The sequence below is a fragment of the Festucalex cinctus genome, chromosome 3 (assembly GCF_051991245.1).
Source record: "Festucalex cinctus isolate MCC-2025b chromosome 3, RoL_Fcin_1.0, whole genome shotgun sequence".
NCBI lineage: Eukaryota > Metazoa > Chordata > Actinopteri > Syngnathiformes > Syngnathidae > Festucalex > Festucalex cinctus.
In genome coordinates this window covers 24,663,392-24,685,103 of record NC_135413.1, presented here as the reverse complement: position 1 = coordinate 24,685,103, position 21,712 = coordinate 24,663,392, and the positions used below count along the sequence as shown (strand labels likewise).

At 37.0% G+C, this 21,712-nt stretch overlaps 1 protein-coding gene across 1 annotated transcript in view; it reads right to left on the bottom strand.

Moving 5' to 3' along the window:
- kcp (kielin cysteine rich BMP regulator) overlaps positions 1-21,712 on the bottom strand; it is a 35,052-nt gene that overhangs the window by 8,781 nt on the left and 4,559 nt on the right. The window contains exons 4-35 of the mRNA XM_077516992.1: positions 20,591-20,874; positions 20,071-20,239; positions 16,963-17,021; positions 16,638-16,731; positions 15,479-15,561; positions 15,227-15,323; positions 15,025-15,104; positions 14,875-14,960; positions 14,710-14,800; positions 14,507-14,606; positions 13,259-13,344; positions 13,086-13,179; positions 12,850-12,999; positions 11,443-11,549; positions 11,254-11,347; positions 10,987-11,160; positions 9,731-9,813; positions 9,478-9,571; positions 9,199-9,381; positions 7,650-7,820; positions 7,379-7,552; positions 6,283-6,365; positions 6,118-6,208; positions 5,019-5,101; positions 4,773-4,946; positions 4,488-4,667; positions 3,097-3,361; positions 2,794-2,876; positions 2,626-2,719; positions 1,529-1,702; positions 1,350-1,432; positions 34-154 (exon numbers count right to left, since the gene is read on the bottom strand). Coding sequence (XP_077373118.1) covers positions 34-154; positions 1,350-1,432; positions 1,529-1,702; positions 2,626-2,719; positions 2,794-2,876; positions 3,097-3,361; positions 4,488-4,667; positions 4,773-4,946; positions 5,019-5,101; positions 6,118-6,208; positions 6,283-6,365; positions 7,379-7,552; positions 7,650-7,820; positions 9,199-9,381; positions 9,478-9,571; positions 9,731-9,813; positions 10,987-11,160; positions 11,254-11,347; positions 11,443-11,549; positions 12,850-12,999; positions 13,086-13,179; positions 13,259-13,344; positions 14,507-14,606; positions 14,710-14,800; positions 14,875-14,960; positions 15,025-15,104; positions 15,227-15,323; positions 15,479-15,561; positions 16,638-16,731; positions 16,963-17,021; positions 20,071-20,239; positions 20,591-20,874 — 3,984 coding nt within the window. The remainder of the gene's footprint in view (positions 1-33; positions 155-1,349; positions 1,433-1,528; positions 1,703-2,625; positions 2,720-2,793; positions 2,877-3,096; positions 3,362-4,487; positions 4,668-4,772; positions 4,947-5,018; positions 5,102-6,117; positions 6,209-6,282; positions 6,366-7,378; positions 7,553-7,649; positions 7,821-9,198; positions 9,382-9,477; positions 9,572-9,730; positions 9,814-10,986; positions 11,161-11,253; positions 11,348-11,442; positions 11,550-12,849; positions 13,000-13,085; positions 13,180-13,258; positions 13,345-14,506; positions 14,607-14,709; positions 14,801-14,874; positions 14,961-15,024; positions 15,105-15,226; positions 15,324-15,478; positions 15,562-16,637; positions 16,732-16,962; positions 17,022-20,070; positions 20,240-20,590; positions 20,875-21,712) is intronic.

The window sequence follows — 21,712 nt, the reverse complement described above, 5'->3', positions numbered from 1 at the left end:
TTGATTAATAGTGCAGATGTGAGTACTACTGACGTGCGCAGACAGGACAGCAGGCGTCGGGTCCAGAGAACAAGATGTTGTTCTTGGGACAGTCCACCAGACTGGGACATTGTTTGCGGTAACAGCGCAGGTGTTGTTCCCCGTCTGGCATCACCTGAACACACACATTGTTAGCGCTACTTACTTAATTTTTCGTCAGGAATTAGCAAAACTAATTTAACACTTTTTAATGTCATTTTTTTTTTTTATGCATGCACACACCCTGCTGCATATATCTGACAAACATTAACATTTTTATTAATAATTAATCTCATGATTTCTGCAGTTAACTGGCGATTAAACACAAATTAATTGCTGATTTAATATCTGTTTTAAATGTACAATAAAATATTTTATTCAAGTTTTTCCATTCTCTTATTTATTAACATAATTTGACAAATATTTTTACCTAATACAAGCATGGTTGTAACTCAATTAATTGATACTGTAATTTATAGTAATATATGAAATTATTTGAAGTTAGAAAGATATACAGATAAACTGAGCATAAAACATGAAATGGATACTTGACTTATTGACTCATTTTCAGCAGTAAAAAGTGAATGTTAATATTTTGTCTATAATCAATGTGGTAACTTCATTATTTTTCATGTACATTTAATACCTTTAAAAAGTAATTTTTCTACTTGCTGTCGACTGATGATGACATCACCTGTGTTGAGGAAGTAGGTAACGACCAATCATGGCTTAATTGTACGAGAAAAATAATTAAGTTATCAAATTCATTCTGGACAAAATATTAACTTTTCGCTGCTGAAAATTGTTCAATGAGTCAAGTATCCCTTTAAGTCAGATTTGATGAGGTCCACTAGGTGGCATTAGCGTTCCATGTTGGACGTTGGTGACTGAGACAGTGTACCTGTATTTTGGGTTTCAAATTAAAAGCTAAATAAATTGAAATTGAAGGAACTTACGGTCTCAATGCCCATTTCGTTCACTTTAAATTATAACAAGTCCTCAGTCTCCAGTCTGGACATTGTTTTTAATGCTTTAAAAAATATATATATATATATTTTGCCTCAAACCTTTTGTTGCTAGTGGATCTTTTATGCATGAATTGAAAACCGTATTTAAACCCCCCCCCCCCCCCCCCGAAATATATGAAGAACACAAATTTTGCAGAAATTTTGTCAATATTTGAAAATAGTATTTTTGTAATAGATCTGGTTAGGAAGTGTAACGTCCTGAGTGGCCCCCCAGTAGCACTGCTGAAAAATTGAGGCCCCCCTCCACATTATGTTGCGCATCTTTGCACACAAGAGTGGTAACAAAATCTCTGTTTTTCCTACCTCACAGGTGCAGACCTGGCAGGGGTCTCCAGCCGGATGGAAGCTGTCCCCTGGACCGTACACCTTGCCGTCAAACACACAGTCTACAAAATAAAATAAAATAAAATAAATCACATGACACAGTAAAAGATTCCAAGATGGCAGACCATCGCTTCTACTCCATCACTGAGTTGTCATACCGGCGCACATGGGGCAGCACTCGCCAGGCACCTCGATGAAGTTGCTGCACGGGGACAGGCAGCGGATTTCCGAGCATGTTGTCACGCCGTCCACGCACATGCAGCTGCGGCAGTGGGACGTGTCGGCGAACCAGCTGCTTCCTTCCGCGTACTCGCCTCCGTCGTACATACAACCTGGCGACAGTAGTACAAATACTTGATTATAGGGCTGGCAGATTATGGAAAGAATAATCATCCTGATTATTTTGAGAAATATTGAAACCACGATTAATAAACAGGTCACTGATTTCAAAGCTACCAAAACTCAACTGTGAAAATAACTTACAACAGACAGAAAATACCTTAGTAAACAATGCTGATAATAATAATAATAATAATAATAATAATAATAATAATAATAATAATAATAATAGCCCTGTGATTGGCTGGCAACTGGTTCAGGGTGGCCGAAGCCAGCTGGAATAGGCTCCAGCACCCCTGTGATCCTTGTGGGAAGCAAGCGGGTAAGAAAATGGACATAATAATAATAATAATAATAATAATAATAATAATAATAATAATAATAATAATAATAATAGTAATAATATAATCAGTAAATACCGCTATGTACGCTTTGGCCTACATGAAGATACCAAGAGTAGAAGAAAAAGGTTGTGATTGAGCTTTATAGAGATAAGTTATTTTTTTAGATAACGAACAATATATGCCTTAGAGTATTGTTATATTACTTGTCTGCATGTGTTACTACTGAATTAGCGTGTGAACATTCGTTATTTGAAGGAGTATCAGTACCGGAAAGTGATACTAATTTTCTCGTAGCATGTCAATGGGATTTTAGATTGACCGCTAGCATTAGCACTGGCGATGTTTCTAAACCGAAGCATGTCTTATATTTAAATAGACAATGTGTGCAGTTCTTTTTGGTGTATGTTTCGTTTTACAGTAAATTACAACTGGGGTGTCATTAAACAATTTAAAGCATACTCATTTCAACGAATTACCCAGCACTCTTGATTATACACATAAAAGGTATGCCTTATATTTGTACTTGGTCATTTCCCAGCCAGGTGTGTTGGCGACCGTGTGCTGGCGTTTACCTCTGCAGCGAGGACAGCAGGTCCCAGGCTCGGTCAGCTGATGCATGCAGGCCAGCTCGGGACACTGTGGAGACGAACACTGCACCTCGCCAGCCTGGAACGTATACGGGGTGTCAGCACTTGAAAATTTCCGCCACTTTAGTTGAGGGAAAGGGTGACAATTCCCACCTGACAGGTACATGTGGAGCAGTGATTTGATGACATGGTCCATGTCTGGCCATCACTGTACTCTTGTCCATCCAGCATGCATCCTGAAAACACAATGACTTACTTTTTGTCACCAATTTCAAAGTATGTGATAACATTTGTATTTTAGTAGTCCCAAACATGAAGACCTAAATCGCAATCAGTAGTGCATTGAAAAAAATAAATAAATAATGAATGAATTTGTGTTGACATAAAAAAAAAAAAAAAAGTCTCAAGTACCCATGCCTGAAATTTGAACAGTTCAACCACATCGCCCTACCGTACCCGCGCACTCGGGGCAGCACTGTCCCGGCTTGGTGACGGCTCGGCCGCAGGGCGCCGGCGGGCACGCGACGGGGACGCAGGTGACCGTGCCTCTGACGCAGGTGCAACGCTGGCAAGGATCGGAAGAGGGCGCGAAGGCCAGACCGTGTGCGCGGATCACGCCCTGGTACAGGCAAGAGTCGCACACGGGACAGCAGGCGTCGGAAGGGACAGGGTGGGAACACTGCACCGGGCACGGCCTCCTCTTACAGCTCACCACTTCCTCCTTCAGGATGCAGTCACAAGCGCATATGAATTATTGGCATACTTCAATCCAATCCACTTTATTTCTAAAGCACATTTTATAAACAAGTGTTTCTAAAGTGCTTCACATTGAGATCCACACACTATCATTGTGGAATTTTTCGTTTTAGTTCGTTTTTATTTCGTTTTGAGTTTAGTTTTTTTAATTTTGTTAGTTTTAATTAGTTTTCGTGGTGGTTCTGTTAGTTTTTTTTAGTTTTAGTTATTTAAAGTGCCTGTTTGCCGGTTTCACTCAGGAAAATGCACTTTTTAAATGCAGGATTTAAACAAACTACTTCTCAATAATTTATAGATATGGGCTTTTTATAACGTGTGGGGGTGATTTTGTCTTAAACCCCCACACCCCCAGTCTGTATTTTGCCATTTTGTGTTTGTTTTGTAAACAGCGGGATGTTTCTGTGGAAAGACAGTGTTCATACCCCTCCAGCCAATCGCAGGGGGGGGGGGGGGGGGGGGGGGGGCGGGCTAACGTGTCAGCTGCGTGACGTCACTCCCACGACAATTTGAAAGCACACACGGATTATTATTATTTTTTTCCACTCACTCACTCACTCACAGAAGCTTACATGTGGGAATGAGTGAGTGAAAAAAAAATCCGTCCATATTCCGGTTAATATCAAAATAAATCTACTTAAACATTATTTAAAATCATCCTCAAAGTGGATCAAGGTATTTTAAGTTGTTACTTGTAGCGTATAAATGTAGCTTCAGTTAGTTTTCAGTTTAAAAAAACAATAATTTTTTGTTTTTATTTTATTCAGTTAACAAAATTGTTTTTTTTATTTTAGTTTTAGTTTTGCCTTTAGTTTTAGTTAACTAAAATAACCTTTGTAAAAAACAACTATAAAAAATAAAAAACAGTCAATAAAATACTAAAATACAATAAGTAAAATAAAAAAAATAAAATAGTAAAATAAAATAAAAATACATTCATGAAAATAAAACTTAAAGAGCAAATACAACACATTACTAGTGAAGAAAAACTGTGCACTAGTGGATATATGTGAGCTACGAGTACTACTATGAAAGAACTATATGTTAATAGAATTTTATGTCACTAGTGTGTAGTTCCTCATTAGCGGACTGACCAGGCAGGAGCACGAAGAGCAGGGGTCAGAGGGCGACGGGAAGGACAAACCGGACTGATAGTCCCTCCCGTGATGTCGACACATCCCCGTGCAGACGGGGCAGCACTCGCCCGGGAGGGTCACCGGATGCAAGCAGGGGGTGCTTGGACACGACACGCGTGAGCACAGCACGTCGCCGTTCTGCACACACACAAATCACGTTTTCATTTTAATACCTTTATTCAAAGAAGGATATTATATCAAATCGGCAGCGCAGAAAATAATGATTCATAACAAGCAACCAACCAGACATGAGCAGAGCTGACAACGATCTGTTGGATGCGGGAAACGTTCGCCGTTGAAACAGTTCCGTCCCTCAAAGTTACATCCGTCGCACACGCCGCACGCGCATCCGTCCAGCGTCGGATGAGAGCAGGACACGGTGAGACATCTTTTCTGCGTACAAACCACTCCGCCCCTCTGAGGAGAACAACAACGAGCACCATATTGTGTCTTTGTTGTTATCGTGATGGTGATTTTTTTTGTACTCACTGAGCACGTGCACTCCTGACAGCTGCTCTCTCCTCCTGCCAGGACCTGCCCGTCGATGTAATCCACACCTTGGAAGTGGCAGCCTGCACACGAGCAGACAATGAGATCATTTGAACAGTAAATAACTGATCAGCAGTGGTAGAAATAAAACAACAAATGAATTGAAATTGAGTTTGTAGGATGTAGGTGTCAAGTTGAGGCCCCAGGGCCAGATCTGGCCCCACAACTGAATTTTTTTTATGTTCACCAAAGTAAATACTACTTTAATGTTTCTAGCTAAATTGACTTGTTTTTTTTGTTTTTGTTTTTCATTTTGGGAAAAAATAAAAATAAAAAATAAAATAATCTGTCTAAAATTGAAGTTTTTCTTCACTATTTCCAGATATTATACGCTGGTATTTATTTCCATGATTTTCCCTCTACATTGTGGCCTGGAATGAAATTGAGTTGTCTTACTCACCTGTTTTAGGAGATCAATAAAAAGATATATTGAGTTTACAGTACAATGAATTACGAAATGTCAAAACAAATATTATAAAAATATGCAAATATTATATAGTACTGCAATAATGATAATAAACACAAATTATTAATTGATCATTCAAATCAACGTTTTTCCATTGTTAATTTACATCATAATACATTCAATTTCAGATTTAAATAACACAATTATAAATGGAACTAAAATTACTACAAAAATAATGATTATGAATATATGAATTAATTGCATAGTGTATAAACTATATTAATATATAAAATGTTTTGAAACTAAAACTAATGCAACTAAAACTAAAACTAAAAAGATTAAACAAAATATACCGGTATATTAAATATTAATACTTTACATTAAAAAAAAATAAAAAAAAATTGTTTACACATACAAAATAAAAACTGAATAAAAGAAACTTGAATTACAACATATTTGTATATTAGTAATGCAAAATCAGATTAAAACTCAGTAAAAAAACAAAAACTAACATGGAAGCTTTAAAACAATTATTTCCAGTGTTTCTTATCAAACAATGATATCATGATGGCAACATAATGAGCATGTAATTGTCATACATGTATGCAACATATTAGCCAAAGGACGACATACCGTCGCACACAGGACATCCGCACGCGTTTGTGACCGGGTGAGGACACAGCGTCACAGGACACGACTTTTTCACGCAGCGCACAGTGCCAGTCTGAAAGCAAACACACATACATTTTGTGGTGTGTGAAGCTGTAAATGTGCGTGTGCGTACGTGCTTGATGTTACCTGGCAGGTGCACTCTGAGCAAGAGTTACCCGGGTCAGGAATGGACTGTCCATTTGAGAGCACAGCACCATTGTAAAAGCAGCCTGACAAATCAAAACAAATATATAGACTGTATTCTCCTTTTGAGTAAGTGTCACAAAAGATTCCAACTCAATTGGTACTTGTAATTTTTATTTGGTAGCACAATATTATTCCTAAAAATATTATTACATGTCTAAAAATAGTTTTCTTGTAATAAATCAACATTTTCTAGTAATATTTTTAGATTTTCTTGTAATAATGCTTGTTTTTTTCTCATAATACTTGATGATTATTAATCATATTTGGAATTTCATGATTCTATTATCCCCTCAAAATGTGTTTTTTTGGGTAATATTTTTGAAAACAAAAAAGGGAAAAAAAATCACATTACACGAAAAAAAAAAGTACAAAAAATTTAATACTTTGACTTTTTAAAAGTTATTTTCCTCAATGGAATAGTTTATTATCCTAAAATTATAATTTGTTCTTTAAATAATCAACATTTTTCCAGTTGTATTTCCCATTGCACAATTATCACTTCATTCTCCAAGGATTATACTTTTTCCTGTAAAGATTTTTTCTTATTATTAGAGCATTTTTAATTTGGTAAAATTGGGATTTTTTTATAATAATGTATAATATAAAACAATTGATTAATTGAAAAATGAATTAAAATTACAAAATTACTCTTCCAAAATTAAATATGTATTTCCCTCTCATAATAACCTCACGTGTTTTTATCTCTATTCTTGTAAAATCAAGATTATTTTCTCATAGTGTTTTTTTTTTTGTTAGTTTTTTTACGGTCATATGTTTCAAACATCCATTCATTATCTATCGCTTATCAGGTCAGGTTGCGAGGGTAGCAGCTAAAGCGGTTACAAAAAATGTTTCAAACATTGTTTTTAATAATATCACTTAATTCTCCTAAAATTATCCTTTTTTAAAAAAAAAAATTCCTTAGACATTTTGTTAATGTTATAATGCTATTCTGGTAAAAGTTACAAAAAAAAAACTGTCAGAAATATTATGACTTCTTTGTGGTAAAATGACTTCACGCACGGCTGCAACTCACGTTCACACTCGGCACAACACTGTCCGGGTGCCTTGTACGGGTGACGGCAGTCTCCATAGCAGGGCAGCTTAGTGCAGACCACCTCTCCCGCATAGCAGTAGCACACGGCACAGGGGTCCCTGTCGTCAACAAACTCGGCGCCGTCGGCGTGTTCCTTCCCGTTATACATGCAGGCTGCCCAAAGCAGATCAACAGACACACTCACGGATTGATTGATGGGGTGTCTTGAGAAGTTCGCTGCAAGTCCAAGTAAAGATGAAGTTTTCCTTACCGTCGCAGGACTTGCAACAATGTCGCTGCACAGGATGCTTACAGTTGCTGGGGGGGCAACGCTTCTTCTCGCACCGTACGGAACCCTCATGGCACACGCACTCAGCACACGGGTCCGAAGAGTCGTCCCACATCTCGCCGTTGGCTCGCTCTCGACTGTCGTACAGGCAGCCTGCGGGAAATGGAGGTTACATCAGGTTTTCATAATAATACTAAATACTACTACTACTACTACTACTACTACTACTAATAATAATAATAATAATAATAATAATAATAATAATAATAATAATGCAGTATAATTTAGTAATGTATTGATGAGTAATATTTGTGAATTATGGTTAGGTTCCAGAGATGGATTTTTTACTTTTTTTTTTATTACGTCATCGCTATAAATTACAAGGCATGGTAAAATACAAATTTAACAACAAAAACTGAAAATATGACAAAAACCTGATGTGGTAGAAAAAATAAAGACATTTTAAAATTAGCATCAAAAATATGCTTAGGGACACATAAAGCCATCTCTGATTAAAATTTGCTGTTGACAAGTGTAATTAAAATTATTTAATAAAATAAATAAAGATGTTAAATGAAAGCAATCCTTATTTTACAATTGTTAGTTAAAATGTATAATAAAAAATACCAAATTCTTTTATAAAATAGATTTTTTTTAAAGTTAAATGTAAATTTATTTATCAAATATTCACAATAAAAAAAACAAGACATTAGTTAATGAAGTGAAAAAAGTTAAATGGGTGGGTAAAATTGTCAGTAAATTATTATGTATATATTATATTATTCATTTTAGGAGTTTTTTATATTAATAGCTGTGTTAAACAAATTAACCATTTATTTATAAAATAATTACAAATATTTGGATAATTATTTTTTTCTTTTAACATACACAATAACTAATTTCTCTGTTATTCAGTAAAATAAATGAAAAAAAATATTACATGTAATTTATATATATATATGTGTATATATATATATATATATATATATATATATATATATATATATATATATTTTTTTTTTTTTTTTATATATATTATATATATATATATATATATAATATATATATATATATATATATATATATATATATATATATATATATATATATATATATATATATATATATATATATATATATATATATATATTTATATATTATATATTTATTTATTCATTTTTTATACAGTAAATCAATTATTTAATATACCGGTAATTAAATGCTAAATGTATGAGTAAAATTGCTAGTTTGTCCTCTATTTACAAAAATACAATTACTCATTGAGAAAATAAATAAAATGAACAAATAAAAAACGGAATGAAAAAACAATATAAAATGATTACATACATTCCAATAAAAAAGCATCCAAATTAATGTAACAAATTAAAGTACTAATGATAACGTAAACGGTCGACGGTTCAGATTAAAACACTGAGCAGACCATGGCCCGAGGCCCATAATTTGCCCACTTGTCTTGAAATAGACCATCAATAAAAAAAAATCTGGGTTAATTCCCACCCTCATGTCATACCTTGACAGGTGCGGCAGCAGTCCCGCGTGACGGGATTGGCGCATGAGACGAAGGGGCACGGCTTCCTCTGACAGTGCACGGTGCCGTTGGCGCACGAGCACAACTGGCAGCGGTCCGACGGCGAGTAGAAGCGCTCTCCATGTCGGTACGTTTGGACTTCCAACTCGCAGTCCAGAGGGGGCGCTGCGGCCACAACGAGCCACACATGACAAAACAATGCATGACATTATTTCCAAGCGCTCTTTTTATTATCGATTCAAATTGAATGCAATTCCTCACCAGGACACTGGGGGCAGCACTCGCCAGGCAACACGTTCGGGTTGGAGCATGACAGGGGTGGACACCTCTTCATAAGACATTGGACGTTTCCATTCTACAGGAGACAAAAAGCCTTACCTATGTACATGGATTTGTCAAATTCAATGACATACATTTTGGTTTGTTTTTAACATTTTTAAAACGTCGCTTGATACAAATGACTTGGCATGATTTGCTGACGGGAAAATGAGCCATTGTGGATGTGAATACTCACAAGGCAGCTGCAGGTCCTGCATGCGTCAGTGGGATGTTCAAACTGGTGACCGTTGGGATGTTCCTTCCCGGCGTAGCTGCATCCTGAATGGCAACAGGTCACGACGTCACTCGTCACAGTACGATGCATATCAATAGCTACGAACTGTACTATCAGGTACATCTGAGATCAGTATGTGCAAGAGTGTTTTCGGTGGTGTGTGAGAGAATTTCAGTAATGTGGGAGTGATAAAAATACATTTAGAAGTCTTTCATATTGTTTTAGTAGAGTGTGAGAGTGTTTAGGTAATGAATGAGAGCATTTCAGTAGTGTGTGAGTAAATATTTTTTAGACGTAACCTGAGAGCATTCGAGTTGTGTATGAGTGTTTCAGTAGTGTAATGTAATTGAATCATTTTTCAGTAGTGTGTCAAAGCGTTTCAGTAGTGTTTAAGTAAACTGTGTTAATTTTTTTAGAAGTGTGTTTGAGAGCAATCCAATCATGTGAGAGTGTTTCAGTAGTGCATGTGAGTGAATCATTTTCAATACTGTGTTAGAGCATTTCAGTACGGAGGGTGAGAGTGTTTAAGTAAGGCATGAGAGCAGTGAGAATAAATACATTTTTAGAAGTGAATATCAGAGCATTCCAGTAGTGTCGGAATGTGTCTCAGTAGTGCGTGTGAAAGCATTTCAGTTATGTCAGAGAGCCTGTATAAGTGAATATTTTCCTGAAAGGGTGAGGGAGCCTGCGATTGGCTGGCAACCAGTCCAGGGTGTACTCCGCCTACTGCCCAGAGCCAGCTGAGATAGCTCCAGCACCCCCCGCGACCCTTGTGAGGAGTAAGCGGTTCAGAAAATTGATTGATGGAGCGTGAGGGAGCATTTCAGTAAGTTGTGGGAGTGATTCACTTATGTGTGAGAGCATTTCAGTAGTGTGCGCGCGAATACTTTTTCAGACGTATGTATGTTTACAATGTTTCAGTTAATGTTTTGGTAATGTGTGAGATTGTTTCAGCAGTGTTTTTGAGCATTTCAGTAGTGTTTGAGAGCCCTTAAGTAGTCTGCGTGAGCAAAAAAATTTCCTCAGTGGATGTGGGCACATTCCAGTAAGGTTTGAGATTGTTTCAGTAGTGTTTGCGAACACTTCAGTCGTGTGAGAGAACATTTCAGTAGTGTGTGTGACAACGGTTCCCTACGTGTGAGAGTGTCTCTGTAACATGCAATGATTTCAGTGGCACGTGTGAGCAAAAATGGTGTTGTATGTGTGGACGGGCTCACCGTTGCAGTCGTTTCTGCAGCACGTCGCCGCGAGAGGCGCGTTGCATCGCGGCCGAGGACACCGAGCCTGCCGGCAGTCGATCCTGCCGCTCGCGCACGTGCACTCCTCGCATGCGCTGGTCGGGTTGGCGAAGGCCTGGCCGTCCACAAATACGTGCGTCTCAAACAAGCAGTCTTGACGTCGGAATCAAGAAGCAAAGAAAACAGAAAATGAGATAACCTCTCACACTATGCTGGAATGCTCTCATACGCGCAACTAAAAGATACCTGGACATTTCGGGCAGCACTCTCCGGGTGCTGTGTACGGGTTGCTGCAGTTGAGTGCTTGGCAAGGTCTTCTCTCACACGACACAGTGCCGTGCTGCAAGAAGGGGTGGGGGTGAGGGTGGGGGGCGGGTCGCAGGGTGAGCAGGAAGAAGTGTGAAGTGGAATGTGTGGGTGGCATCGCACGCTCACCAGGCAGGTGCAGACGTGGCACGGCTGCTCGGGCGTCCCAAACGTCTGCCCGTTGCCGTAGATACGGTGATGATACGTGCAGCTGTCGCACGCCGCGCAGCACGAGCCTGACGCCCGACGTATAAACACACACAAACATGGACTGTTTTTTTTTTTTTATATTGTAACATTATTCTACTATGATGATGACTTTTCTCGTGTACTTTGTACGTAACTGTATTTTTAATTTCATTTTCCTTGTAAGGTTCTTCAGTTAATGAAAACACTATCATATTTTATATTGCAATTAATATTATAGTAACTTTTTCTCATGTTACAGTCTTTTTATTTTTATATTACTTTTTTTACTTACATGCCCAAACTAAGAATCATTTTCTTTACAATAATAACAATAAAGTAATGAAATTATTGCATCCCTGGTGTCACCTTTTTTCATGTTCTGCCAATTTCATTCCTCTTGGGATATTAACATCACCCTTAAAATTGAATTAAAATGACATTCTTTAATATTATGATTTTAGTCTCAGAATATGGACTTTTTCATTATTTTACTGATATGATACATTTTCTTGTAAAATGATTATTTTATTCTTCTAATTTTTTTGTCGTTTTTTAAATCATGATTTTACAATATTTTCCACAAATTATTTTCCTTTGTTACACAAAATATTACCTTATAATATACCTTATTTATCCAATAGTATGTCTTTTTTGTCATATTATATTTTCTTGGAATATTCATACAGCTTAATTTATATTTATACTGCTCTATACTTAATATTCATAATGCTTTCATTGTTTTGTATTTATACTTTTTTCCTAGTAATATTGCTAAATTATTTCCATTTTTAGTCTTATATTACTTTAACAAAATACTTTTTTCATAATAGTTTGCCCCTGTAAAATGCTCTCATAGTGTTAAAAAAAATATTACTTTATTCTACAAAAATATATTTATATTTTTTATCACAGTATTATGATACTTTCTAGGAATGTTTGTACTTATTTCTTGTACTTGAGTATCCTAAAATTATAATCTTCTGTTACAAATGTTTCGAGAAATATTTTCTGCAATATTCACATTCTTTCTATTAAAGTTTCGAATGCTTTTTAGTAATATTTTGACTGTTTCTTGTAGAATTTCTACTTTTTTATTTTCTCATATTACCAATTTTTTCTCATCATAACTTGATTTCTTTTAAAATAACATTAATTTTCTCCTAATGTAAAAATGTTCTGCATATATTACTGTACACTGTACACCGTACTTACTTTGATATTTTTTTCCTATAAATATTTCTACTTTTACCTCATAATATTATTATTTTATTCACATAAAGTGATGACTTTCTCCCCCGGTAATATATCTTCAATCCTAACTTAACAGACACTAACACATTTATTTACCAGCAGTCTTGGTAGGATGCAGACAGGTGATGGGGGGGCAGCGGATGGGGGTGCACTGGGGGTCTCCATCCACACACGTGCAGCTGGAGCACGGATCGTCAGGGCGCCACTTGGAGCCATCTTCATATTCGGAGCCGTCTATAACGCATTCTACGAGGAGATTAAGATGATGTCATCCATCCACTGCCATGTACAGGAAGTTAATCAAGTGTCCACCAATTGCAGATGGGTTCTACCTTTGCAGACGGGGCAGCAGCGATGCGGGTCTCGGACGGGGTTGGAGCATCGCACGGGAGGACACTTCTCTTCGTGGCAAACGACGTTGCCGCTCTGTGATGTGGGAAACGCATGTCACAGACCATCGCAGAATTACAAAGAATTCAAAACTGGTTGTTGTGTGAGGACTTACCTTACACCTGCACTGCAGGCAGGGGCCGCTTCCCGGCGGGACAAACGCTTTTCCCTCCGCATACACCCGCCCCTCAAACTCACACTCTGTCCCAGCATACACACAAGGAGAGTTCAATATCAATTTATTCAACAATATTAGATGACATCTTTTTCTGCATGTTTTTTTTTTCTCTTGAAAATATCATATGTTTTTCTTCAATATCACCCTGCACAACTCAACAATTAAAAAAAAAAAACTTAATGTAAGACGTTTTTCTTGAAAATGTACAATTTCTCAACAATGCTTTACGTACATTTTGGAGAAAAATTACTTAAAAAAAATACATGACCAAAAATAAAGAAAAAACTTTTTTCTTATTCTTAGAAACTGTGACTTTTTCATGATAATGAAATTGAAAATACTGTTCTGTTCTTCAAAATGTGGAAAAAAAAAATCTTGAAAATGTACATTTTTTGAATTGAAAATAAACTTTTTTCACAAAAATACGTGAAATATTTCAGAGTAATAAAGTAGATTTTTCAAGATTTTTAAAAAAATACTTTAATAAATAAATAAATGACCCTTTCCTTGAAAATACATGACTTTTTAACTTGAAAATATATATGCAATATATACATTTTCTGGAAAAACTAAAACCTTTTTCTTGAAAATGGAAATTTTTTGTCTTGAAAATACTTTTCTCGCTATACTATTTTTATGTAACTTTTTAAGAACATATGAATGTTATCTTCAAAAATACTGTAAATTACATTTCTCTTAAAAAATAAACATTTTTCTTGAGAATGCACAATTTTTTTTGTATATGACTTCTCATCCATCCATTCATTTTCTTGACCGCTTATTCCTCACAAAGGTCGCGGGGAGTGCTGGAGCCTATCTCAGCTGGCTTTGGGCAGTAGGCAGGGTACACCCTGGACTGGTTGCCAGCCAATCGCAGGGCACACAGAAACGAACAACCATCTATGACTTTTCAATTAATTATATTTTTTTTTTTATTAGAAAATGCATAACTTTTTCCTGATTTTTTTTTTTTTTTATGTGACATTTTTCCTTGTCATTAATGTTTTTCTTTGAAAATCTAGAACATTTTTCTTGAAAATATCACCATTTCATTAAAAATATACAACTTTTTCCTTGAGACACGTGAATACATACTGTGCAAAATCTCTCTAAATTCTTCAACCTTTTTCTCCATATACAGTATATATATATAAAATTCTCACAATTAGAATCTAGAGTACACACCATTGCATGTGGGGCAACATTCTCCCTTGCGTTTTGCCGGGTGGCTGCAGCTTGGCGCAGGACATGACGCCTCTGTGCGCTCACAGGACACTTCTCCTGCCTGACAAAACACATGGAATATTTGCCATACACTCACGTCAACATAATAAAACCCTCATGTCATAAAATGACCTCCAACACTACTAATTTAAGATGCAACTCACAGAGCAGCGGCACTCGACGCAAGGGTCACTCGTGGACGGAACCTTCTGTCCATCCAGGTACACTCGAGACTCGTACTCGCACTCGGCACACCTTCAAGTCACAAAAACATACTGGATGCACACTGGGTGATTTATTGACTAAGGGGCAGCAGGCATCCATGTTACCGTGGGCAACAATCTCCGGCGCGATGCACAGGATTTGGACAAAACAGGGCTGGACACGGATGAGGTGAACATGCCACATTTCCATCCTGTAACACAACGTTAGTGTTTACTACTCAGACACGCTTGAAATACTTGAATTGTTGGACATACCACGCATGAGCATTCTTCACAGCGATCTCCTGTCGGGATCACAGCTCCATTTGGGAAGTGGTGACCGTTCACACCACAGCCTAGAAGACACACATTCAAGGTCACATATGATGAACTCATTCACCGCCGTTGTTTGCTATACAAGTCAAAAATGCATTTGAAATGGGCGGGCAATGAATGAGTACAACACAGGCACACACACCTTGACACACTGGACAGCAGGAGTGGTGTGGAGGAGGCGCAGGGTTGGTACAGGGCAACGGGGGGCAAGGCTCCCTCTCGCAGCGAACGTCGCCCTCCTGTGGGCGGAGCGTAACGTAAAATGAGACAATTTCACTTCTTCTTCTTCTTCTTCTTCCACGATCACCGCACATCATGTCAAGATTGTTGGTACATTTGGTGGTGTGCCATGTGATTTTTCAAATGTAAAATGTGTGTCACAAGAAACACTCACCAAACAGTGGCAGACATCACACGGACTCTCAGCTGGCCTCCATTTTGCGTTGTGGTCGTAACGCACGCTCGAGTGGATGCAGCCTGACGACAAAAATTCACTCTTGTGTTATTGAGCGAGATTTTTTTTTAAATTTTTTTTTTACCCAAAATATATTTTGTAACGCGTGGTGATTTGAGACAAGGACAGGCGCTGCTGGATATAGCCAAAGGAAGCAAAGAAGTTTCCATATGTGTCCAGTACTTAGACTAGTATATATAAAAAAATTAATTAAAAAAAAGATACCAAGCATCACTGGAAAGAGCATCGTTGTCTATGCACAAGTGAGCATTTACGTCCATCTTGGTAAAAGTGTACAGTAGTACTGAAAGGAAGAACTTGGCACCTTTGTTATTTTTTTTTTACATTGTAACAGTCGGTAATACGGTACCACACCACACGGTGGCGCCTCTTGCATTTGTTATGCCGATAATACGTACACAAACTTGTCTTAAAAAAAAAAAAAAAAAAAGACTCTCTTGGGAAAATGCAACTTTTTTTCTTCAATGTGTATGTCTAGTTCCTTCTAAAATATAATACTTTTTCTCTAAAATGAATATCTTCACTCTAAAACAGATTTTTTTATTTTATTTATTTTATTTTATTTTTTTTACTACTTTTTCCTCCTCTAAAATATAAATTAGGGGTCATTAATGTGGTGCCCACGGGCATGGGCAATAGTAATAATAATAATAATAATAATAATAATAATAATAATAATAATAATAATAATTATTATTATTATTATGATTATTATTATTATTATTATTATTATTGTTTTAAATAAAATAAGAAATATATAATAATAATAATAATAATAATAATAATAATAATGTAAAACATGTATTTTTTATCTCAGAATTTTTTTTTTAAATAATTTTAAAAAAACTGTTTTCCTCTCCAAAATAAAATATAATAATAAAAACACGAAAACTAGTGAAACATTACTTTTTTCCCACAAATGACTTGACCTTTTTCTGAAATTAAAAAAAAAAGTCCCTAACTCTTTTGCTAAAATGCACAAAGTCTTTCTCATAAATAGATTAATGAATATCAAATTTTCCTGAAAATTTTGAATGTTGGGTTTAGATAAGTGAAGGTTGTTATTGCAACGTGTTACCTGCACATCGCTGGCAGCACTCTCCAGGTACGCTCTCCCTTTGGGTGCAGTCCAGCGGTGGGCACGCCGCACCCGAACAATCCGTTTCACCCCCCTTGTGGTACAAAAAAAACAAAATTGTTTCAGTGTTAAGTGACAAATGCATCCAGGTACATATCTTCAATCTTATTTTTTATTTTATTTTAATAGATTTTCTTTTCTCTTTGTAATATTGCAACTTTACTTTGTCTTTTAGTAATACTTTGAAGTACTTTTAAATACTTCTTGTGGTGTATGTGGTGAAGTGATGTCTAGTGTCAATGTAAGTCAAGTCAGAACAACTCACCCCACACGTGTTGGCGCTGTGGGACACATTATGGACTCTTGTGTCTCGGGGCTCACAGTCTGGGCAGAAGAGCAAGCATCATGTTCCGGTTATGCAGTAGCGTGAAACATGCGTGTACGCGCATGCGTTTGTGCGTGTGATGCAAGTAACAGGAGTGAGTGAACTGCTAGGCCTCAGGATGAGGAATGTGGAAATAATTGTGTCGCCCCCCCCCCACAATCAGCATCAGGTTTGCACCAGGTCACACTGCATGGGCAACATCTGGCTCCACTCGTAATGACAGGGCGGCATGTCTGTGATGTCACAGGTTTGTGTGAGGAGGGCGGGGGCTACGGGAAGGAGCCCTTTGAGCATTAATTCTATTTGCTTCTTATGTACCCCAAGGTTCGTGTACTAGTAGCTACAGTCTTTGATCCCACTAATAAGACAATTCATTGTCACTCACGAGGCCAAAAAGTAGCATAACTAACTATTGCTCCCAAAAACGTATAAATATGTTCTATTTTAAATATTTTAAGTGTCCCAAAGACGTATTTATATGCTATTATGTTGTTTTTTTTATACTAAAGTATACAGAAGGCTTTGATGCAGCCTCTCAACTGCAAAGAGCGATTGAAGAGATGGTAGTTATTACATAACCAGCCAGCAGGTGGCAGCAGAGTAAAGGCGATTTTTTTAAAAAAAAGAGCTCAATTACTCACAATTAGAAATAGATTTGTGAATAATGATAAAACTTAGCTGTATTTTAATGCAAATTGCTGCAAAATGTAAACAGATAGAAATATACTTTTTTTTTTTCCTGATGAAGGAAGAGACTTATATTTTTCTTTTGGTAGGTTCCATGTTTTAATAGCAAGAGCTTACAATATTCTGTGGGCCTTGCAAAATAGGTCAACATCCAGTAAAACTGCCGGGAGTGAAGAGGATTGCTTCTGTGAAAATGGCTGGGAGTGTATGAGCTAATAAGTCATTCTACTAGTGCACCGAATTTTCTTACTCGTGAGGTCAAAGGTGAACTAGTACTTGATGTCCTTGGTATCGAATAAATGCAAACATTTAACTAGGTTGCAGCAGTCGAAGGACTGTGTCTTACTAGTGCATTTTTTTTCTACTATTGTATAACATTTCTGCACACTAGTCGGACAACTTCATGGTACTAGTCTACGTAGTTGTGCACTTTCTTTAATGTCAAGCCATGTGCGCATTTATTCCATATCCTTGATAACCAGCTTAGGGTTCTAGTGCACTGTTTGGTCTCAGCTTTTGCTTACAGTGCTAGTAGGACAACAACATGCTACTAGTGGGGCAAAACATTGCACTATTTAACTGTGTGCTACTAGAACTACTAGTGACATGATAGTATAGTACTAGTGTACATTGTAGCTACAATGCTCGTAGTGTACAGATTTGAACTAGTACAAAATTTTGTCCCACCTACTAGTGTGCAGAAATGTCATACAGTAGTGTAAAAACATTACTAGTAAGACTAGTGCACTTAAGTGTCTTATTAGTGAGGAGGAAGGGCGTACCAGTAGATGGTTAGTGATATCGAATAAATGCTCAAAGAGTTTTCCTTGGGGGCCGCACTTATCTGGAGGATTTCCCATAGATCAAATATCACGCATGCACACGCACGTGCGCGCACACAGATAAGTGACATCAGTCTCTGTGGGAGTTCACCAAATGGAATTTTTTTGGGAGATAATGACTTTAATTGCGTGCGTGTGTAGAGGTAGACTATGGGGTGGCCTGAAGCCAACAAACGTTTCCTCTAGCAAACCAAGCGTGAATGAGATCAACGTGTGTGCGTGTGCATGTCAATGGAGAGCGAGTATCTGGGGTCTCCTCAGTCCAACACGCAGAAACAATTAATGGCGAGATGGAGGAGAAGACAAAAGGAAGTGATTATGTGAAGACCTTGTTCACACACTGGGGAGCGTAAGTGGTAGGCAATGGTATGCAAAGTGGGGAAATAAATCTTCCATCCAATTTTTAGGGAGCATGGTACATATCCTTGTAGGCAACCGGCTATCAATTCAGGTTCGAATGCAGTGTTTGGAATGTGCCTGTTCTTTGTGCACATTCCAAAACCACACATGCTCGCTTCAATGAAGACTCTAAATTGTCCATATGTGTGACTTGCGACAAAAGTATGCGGATGCCCGGTTTTTCAACTTATACAGGAAGTGAAAATGGGAGCTGGATGTTTGAGTTCAGCCCAAAGCTGTTTGATGTTGAGATTTTCTGCAGCAAAATAATCTGAGTATGTCTTTCTGGAGCGAGCTTTGTGCACCGGCTGTGCCTACAAAAGGATGCTTTTCTTTCTCTTGTCCTAAATTGACAGTTACTTAGATTATTAGAGCATGAGCTACACTCAAACGGCTGAGTCCATATTCATAATAGAGGATTAGGTCCATTGTTACTATGTAGGGACTTCTCTCTTGACACCTCTCTGCCCCCCACCATTCCATTTAAGAATCACTGGAAAGTCATTGGAGGCCAATAAAAACAAAACGCTCAAAAGTGGATACTTGCTCGCCAGCTGTGAGTCATGAGTGACAGGCAGCAAGTGTTTTTTAATGCGATGAAACCAGATAGGCGACCAGTCAGTACACACGCCAACACAGTTGTCGCAGCCGTGGCAACAAAGCATGTATTCATCCAAGACTTGACTGGCACTTCCTGCGTCATTTGCTACTTTACATATATTTTATATATATATTTTTTAGAAATTTTTTCTTTCAGTGTTGTCATGTTAATATATATATTTTTTTACTTTGAATATAATTTTTTTTCAATTATTATTATTTTTTTATTTTAATAATATTCATTAACTTGTTACTCAATCTGATTTTAAAAAATATTGTCTATTTAAATATTTTTTATACAATATTTTTCAGTTTAAAAAAAAAAAAAAAAAAAAATTTTTCATTTAATTGGCTGGATTTTTTCCCTTTTAATGAGATTTTTCCTTCAATCTGATTTTTCTTTTATTGTCTATTAATTTTAAAATACATTTTTTTCTTTTCCACCTGAGCTTGGAGCAGGTCTAGCATTTATGTATGTATGTATGTACATATGTGCTGTATATATAAATATTACAGCTACCTCTGATGGTGGCTTGGCAGGTGACGGTTCCGGACGTGCACGTGCACACAGTGCTGACGTCTGTCTGCCAGCGTCGGCCGTCCTCGACTTCTCTGCCTTCCCACAAACACGACCGCCGCACACATTCGCATCCCTCCAGGTGGCGCACTCGCGACTGCAGCTCTTCGTTCTATCACAACATACATATATACATACATATATACATATATATATACAGTGAGTCACCGTTCAAAAGTTTGGGGTCACTTAACCAATGGATACCTGAACACAGCAACAACACATGTAGACAGATAATATAAGAATACAGGCAGGGATATATTCTTCATCCTCTGCGAAGAACAACAAATATTCAAATTCAGAGAGCACCTGTGTCCCGTATGTCTGTATTATACAGCCCCCTGGTGGCCAAGGTACGCACACAAGAATGGTTTTATATAAAAGTCAACTTTATAGTAAAATTTTGAGGGGCAGTTCTTTAAATAAGAATAAAAAAAACATGGCTGGTATGTTTGGTCTCCACCTGAGCTTGGAGCAGGTCCAGCATACGGGCCAGGTCCTCCAGCCTGCTCTCCAGTTTGCTGAGACCCTCATCCCGGTGGGCCTGGGAAAGGGACTTCCCCCCTTGAGGGAGTCCTGGTGGGCCCAGGACCACTCCCCTTTGCAGCTGCTCACTCTGGATGATGTGTGGTGGATAATAAGCGCTCTGGAGCGGCGCCCTGTACTTCCTTTTAGCTTTTTTGCTGAAAGAAGCCTCCTGTTGCTGTACTGGGCCACTGAGGTTGTGAGTGGATGCAGGCAGAGCATCTACAAGTAGAAGAAGAAATAACAAGTAAGATATATAGCATACAAATACTGTTATATGGTTTGTTTAAATTAAAAGCACATTTAAGGCTAATGTGGAACCATTGCCCGAAGCCTTGGAAAGTTTCCAGGCCGAGTTAATTGACTTTAAGTGTTTGTGTAGTCGCTGATGGCAAGACAAGATGTTAAAAATGTAAACAAGAAGCAGGAAATGAGTGTCAGTGTGGCCTTCGGCGCACTGAAATTGTTAAATTGTCACAAAAGCATGCTTGCACTCCAGGATGTATTGTTGACCAGACACCAAATGCACATGTACAGACGTGTGCAAAACAACAAAGACAGATCACACAGAAAGAGACAAGGAGAATGTTTGGAAAGGTGAGTTGTCGCATGCCTAACATATGGTCATATGGAAAGCATGTAGTTCCGCATTTATGATTCTCAACATCCTGATATATGATTTTTGTTATTGTGGTTTAAAAATATATTATATATTTTGTTAGTGCTGTCATGTTGACATATTTTGTCTTTTAATATTTTTTTTCTTTTAATATCATTCATTAATTTCTTTTAAACTGATTGATTTTTTTTCTCCAATTATTTTTTTCTAGATATACAGAATTATCTTATTTTTTTATTTTAATATATTTGTAATTTTAATCTAATATTTTAATTAAATATAAAAACAATGTTTTAACTAATTGAATGTGTTTATTTTAATATGTTTATTTTTTTAAATATAACATTGTAGGTCATAATCTGATTTAAAAATATAAAAAAATATTTTTAACCATCTTTATTTTAATCTGACTTGTTTAAAACTCTTTTTATAATGATGTTT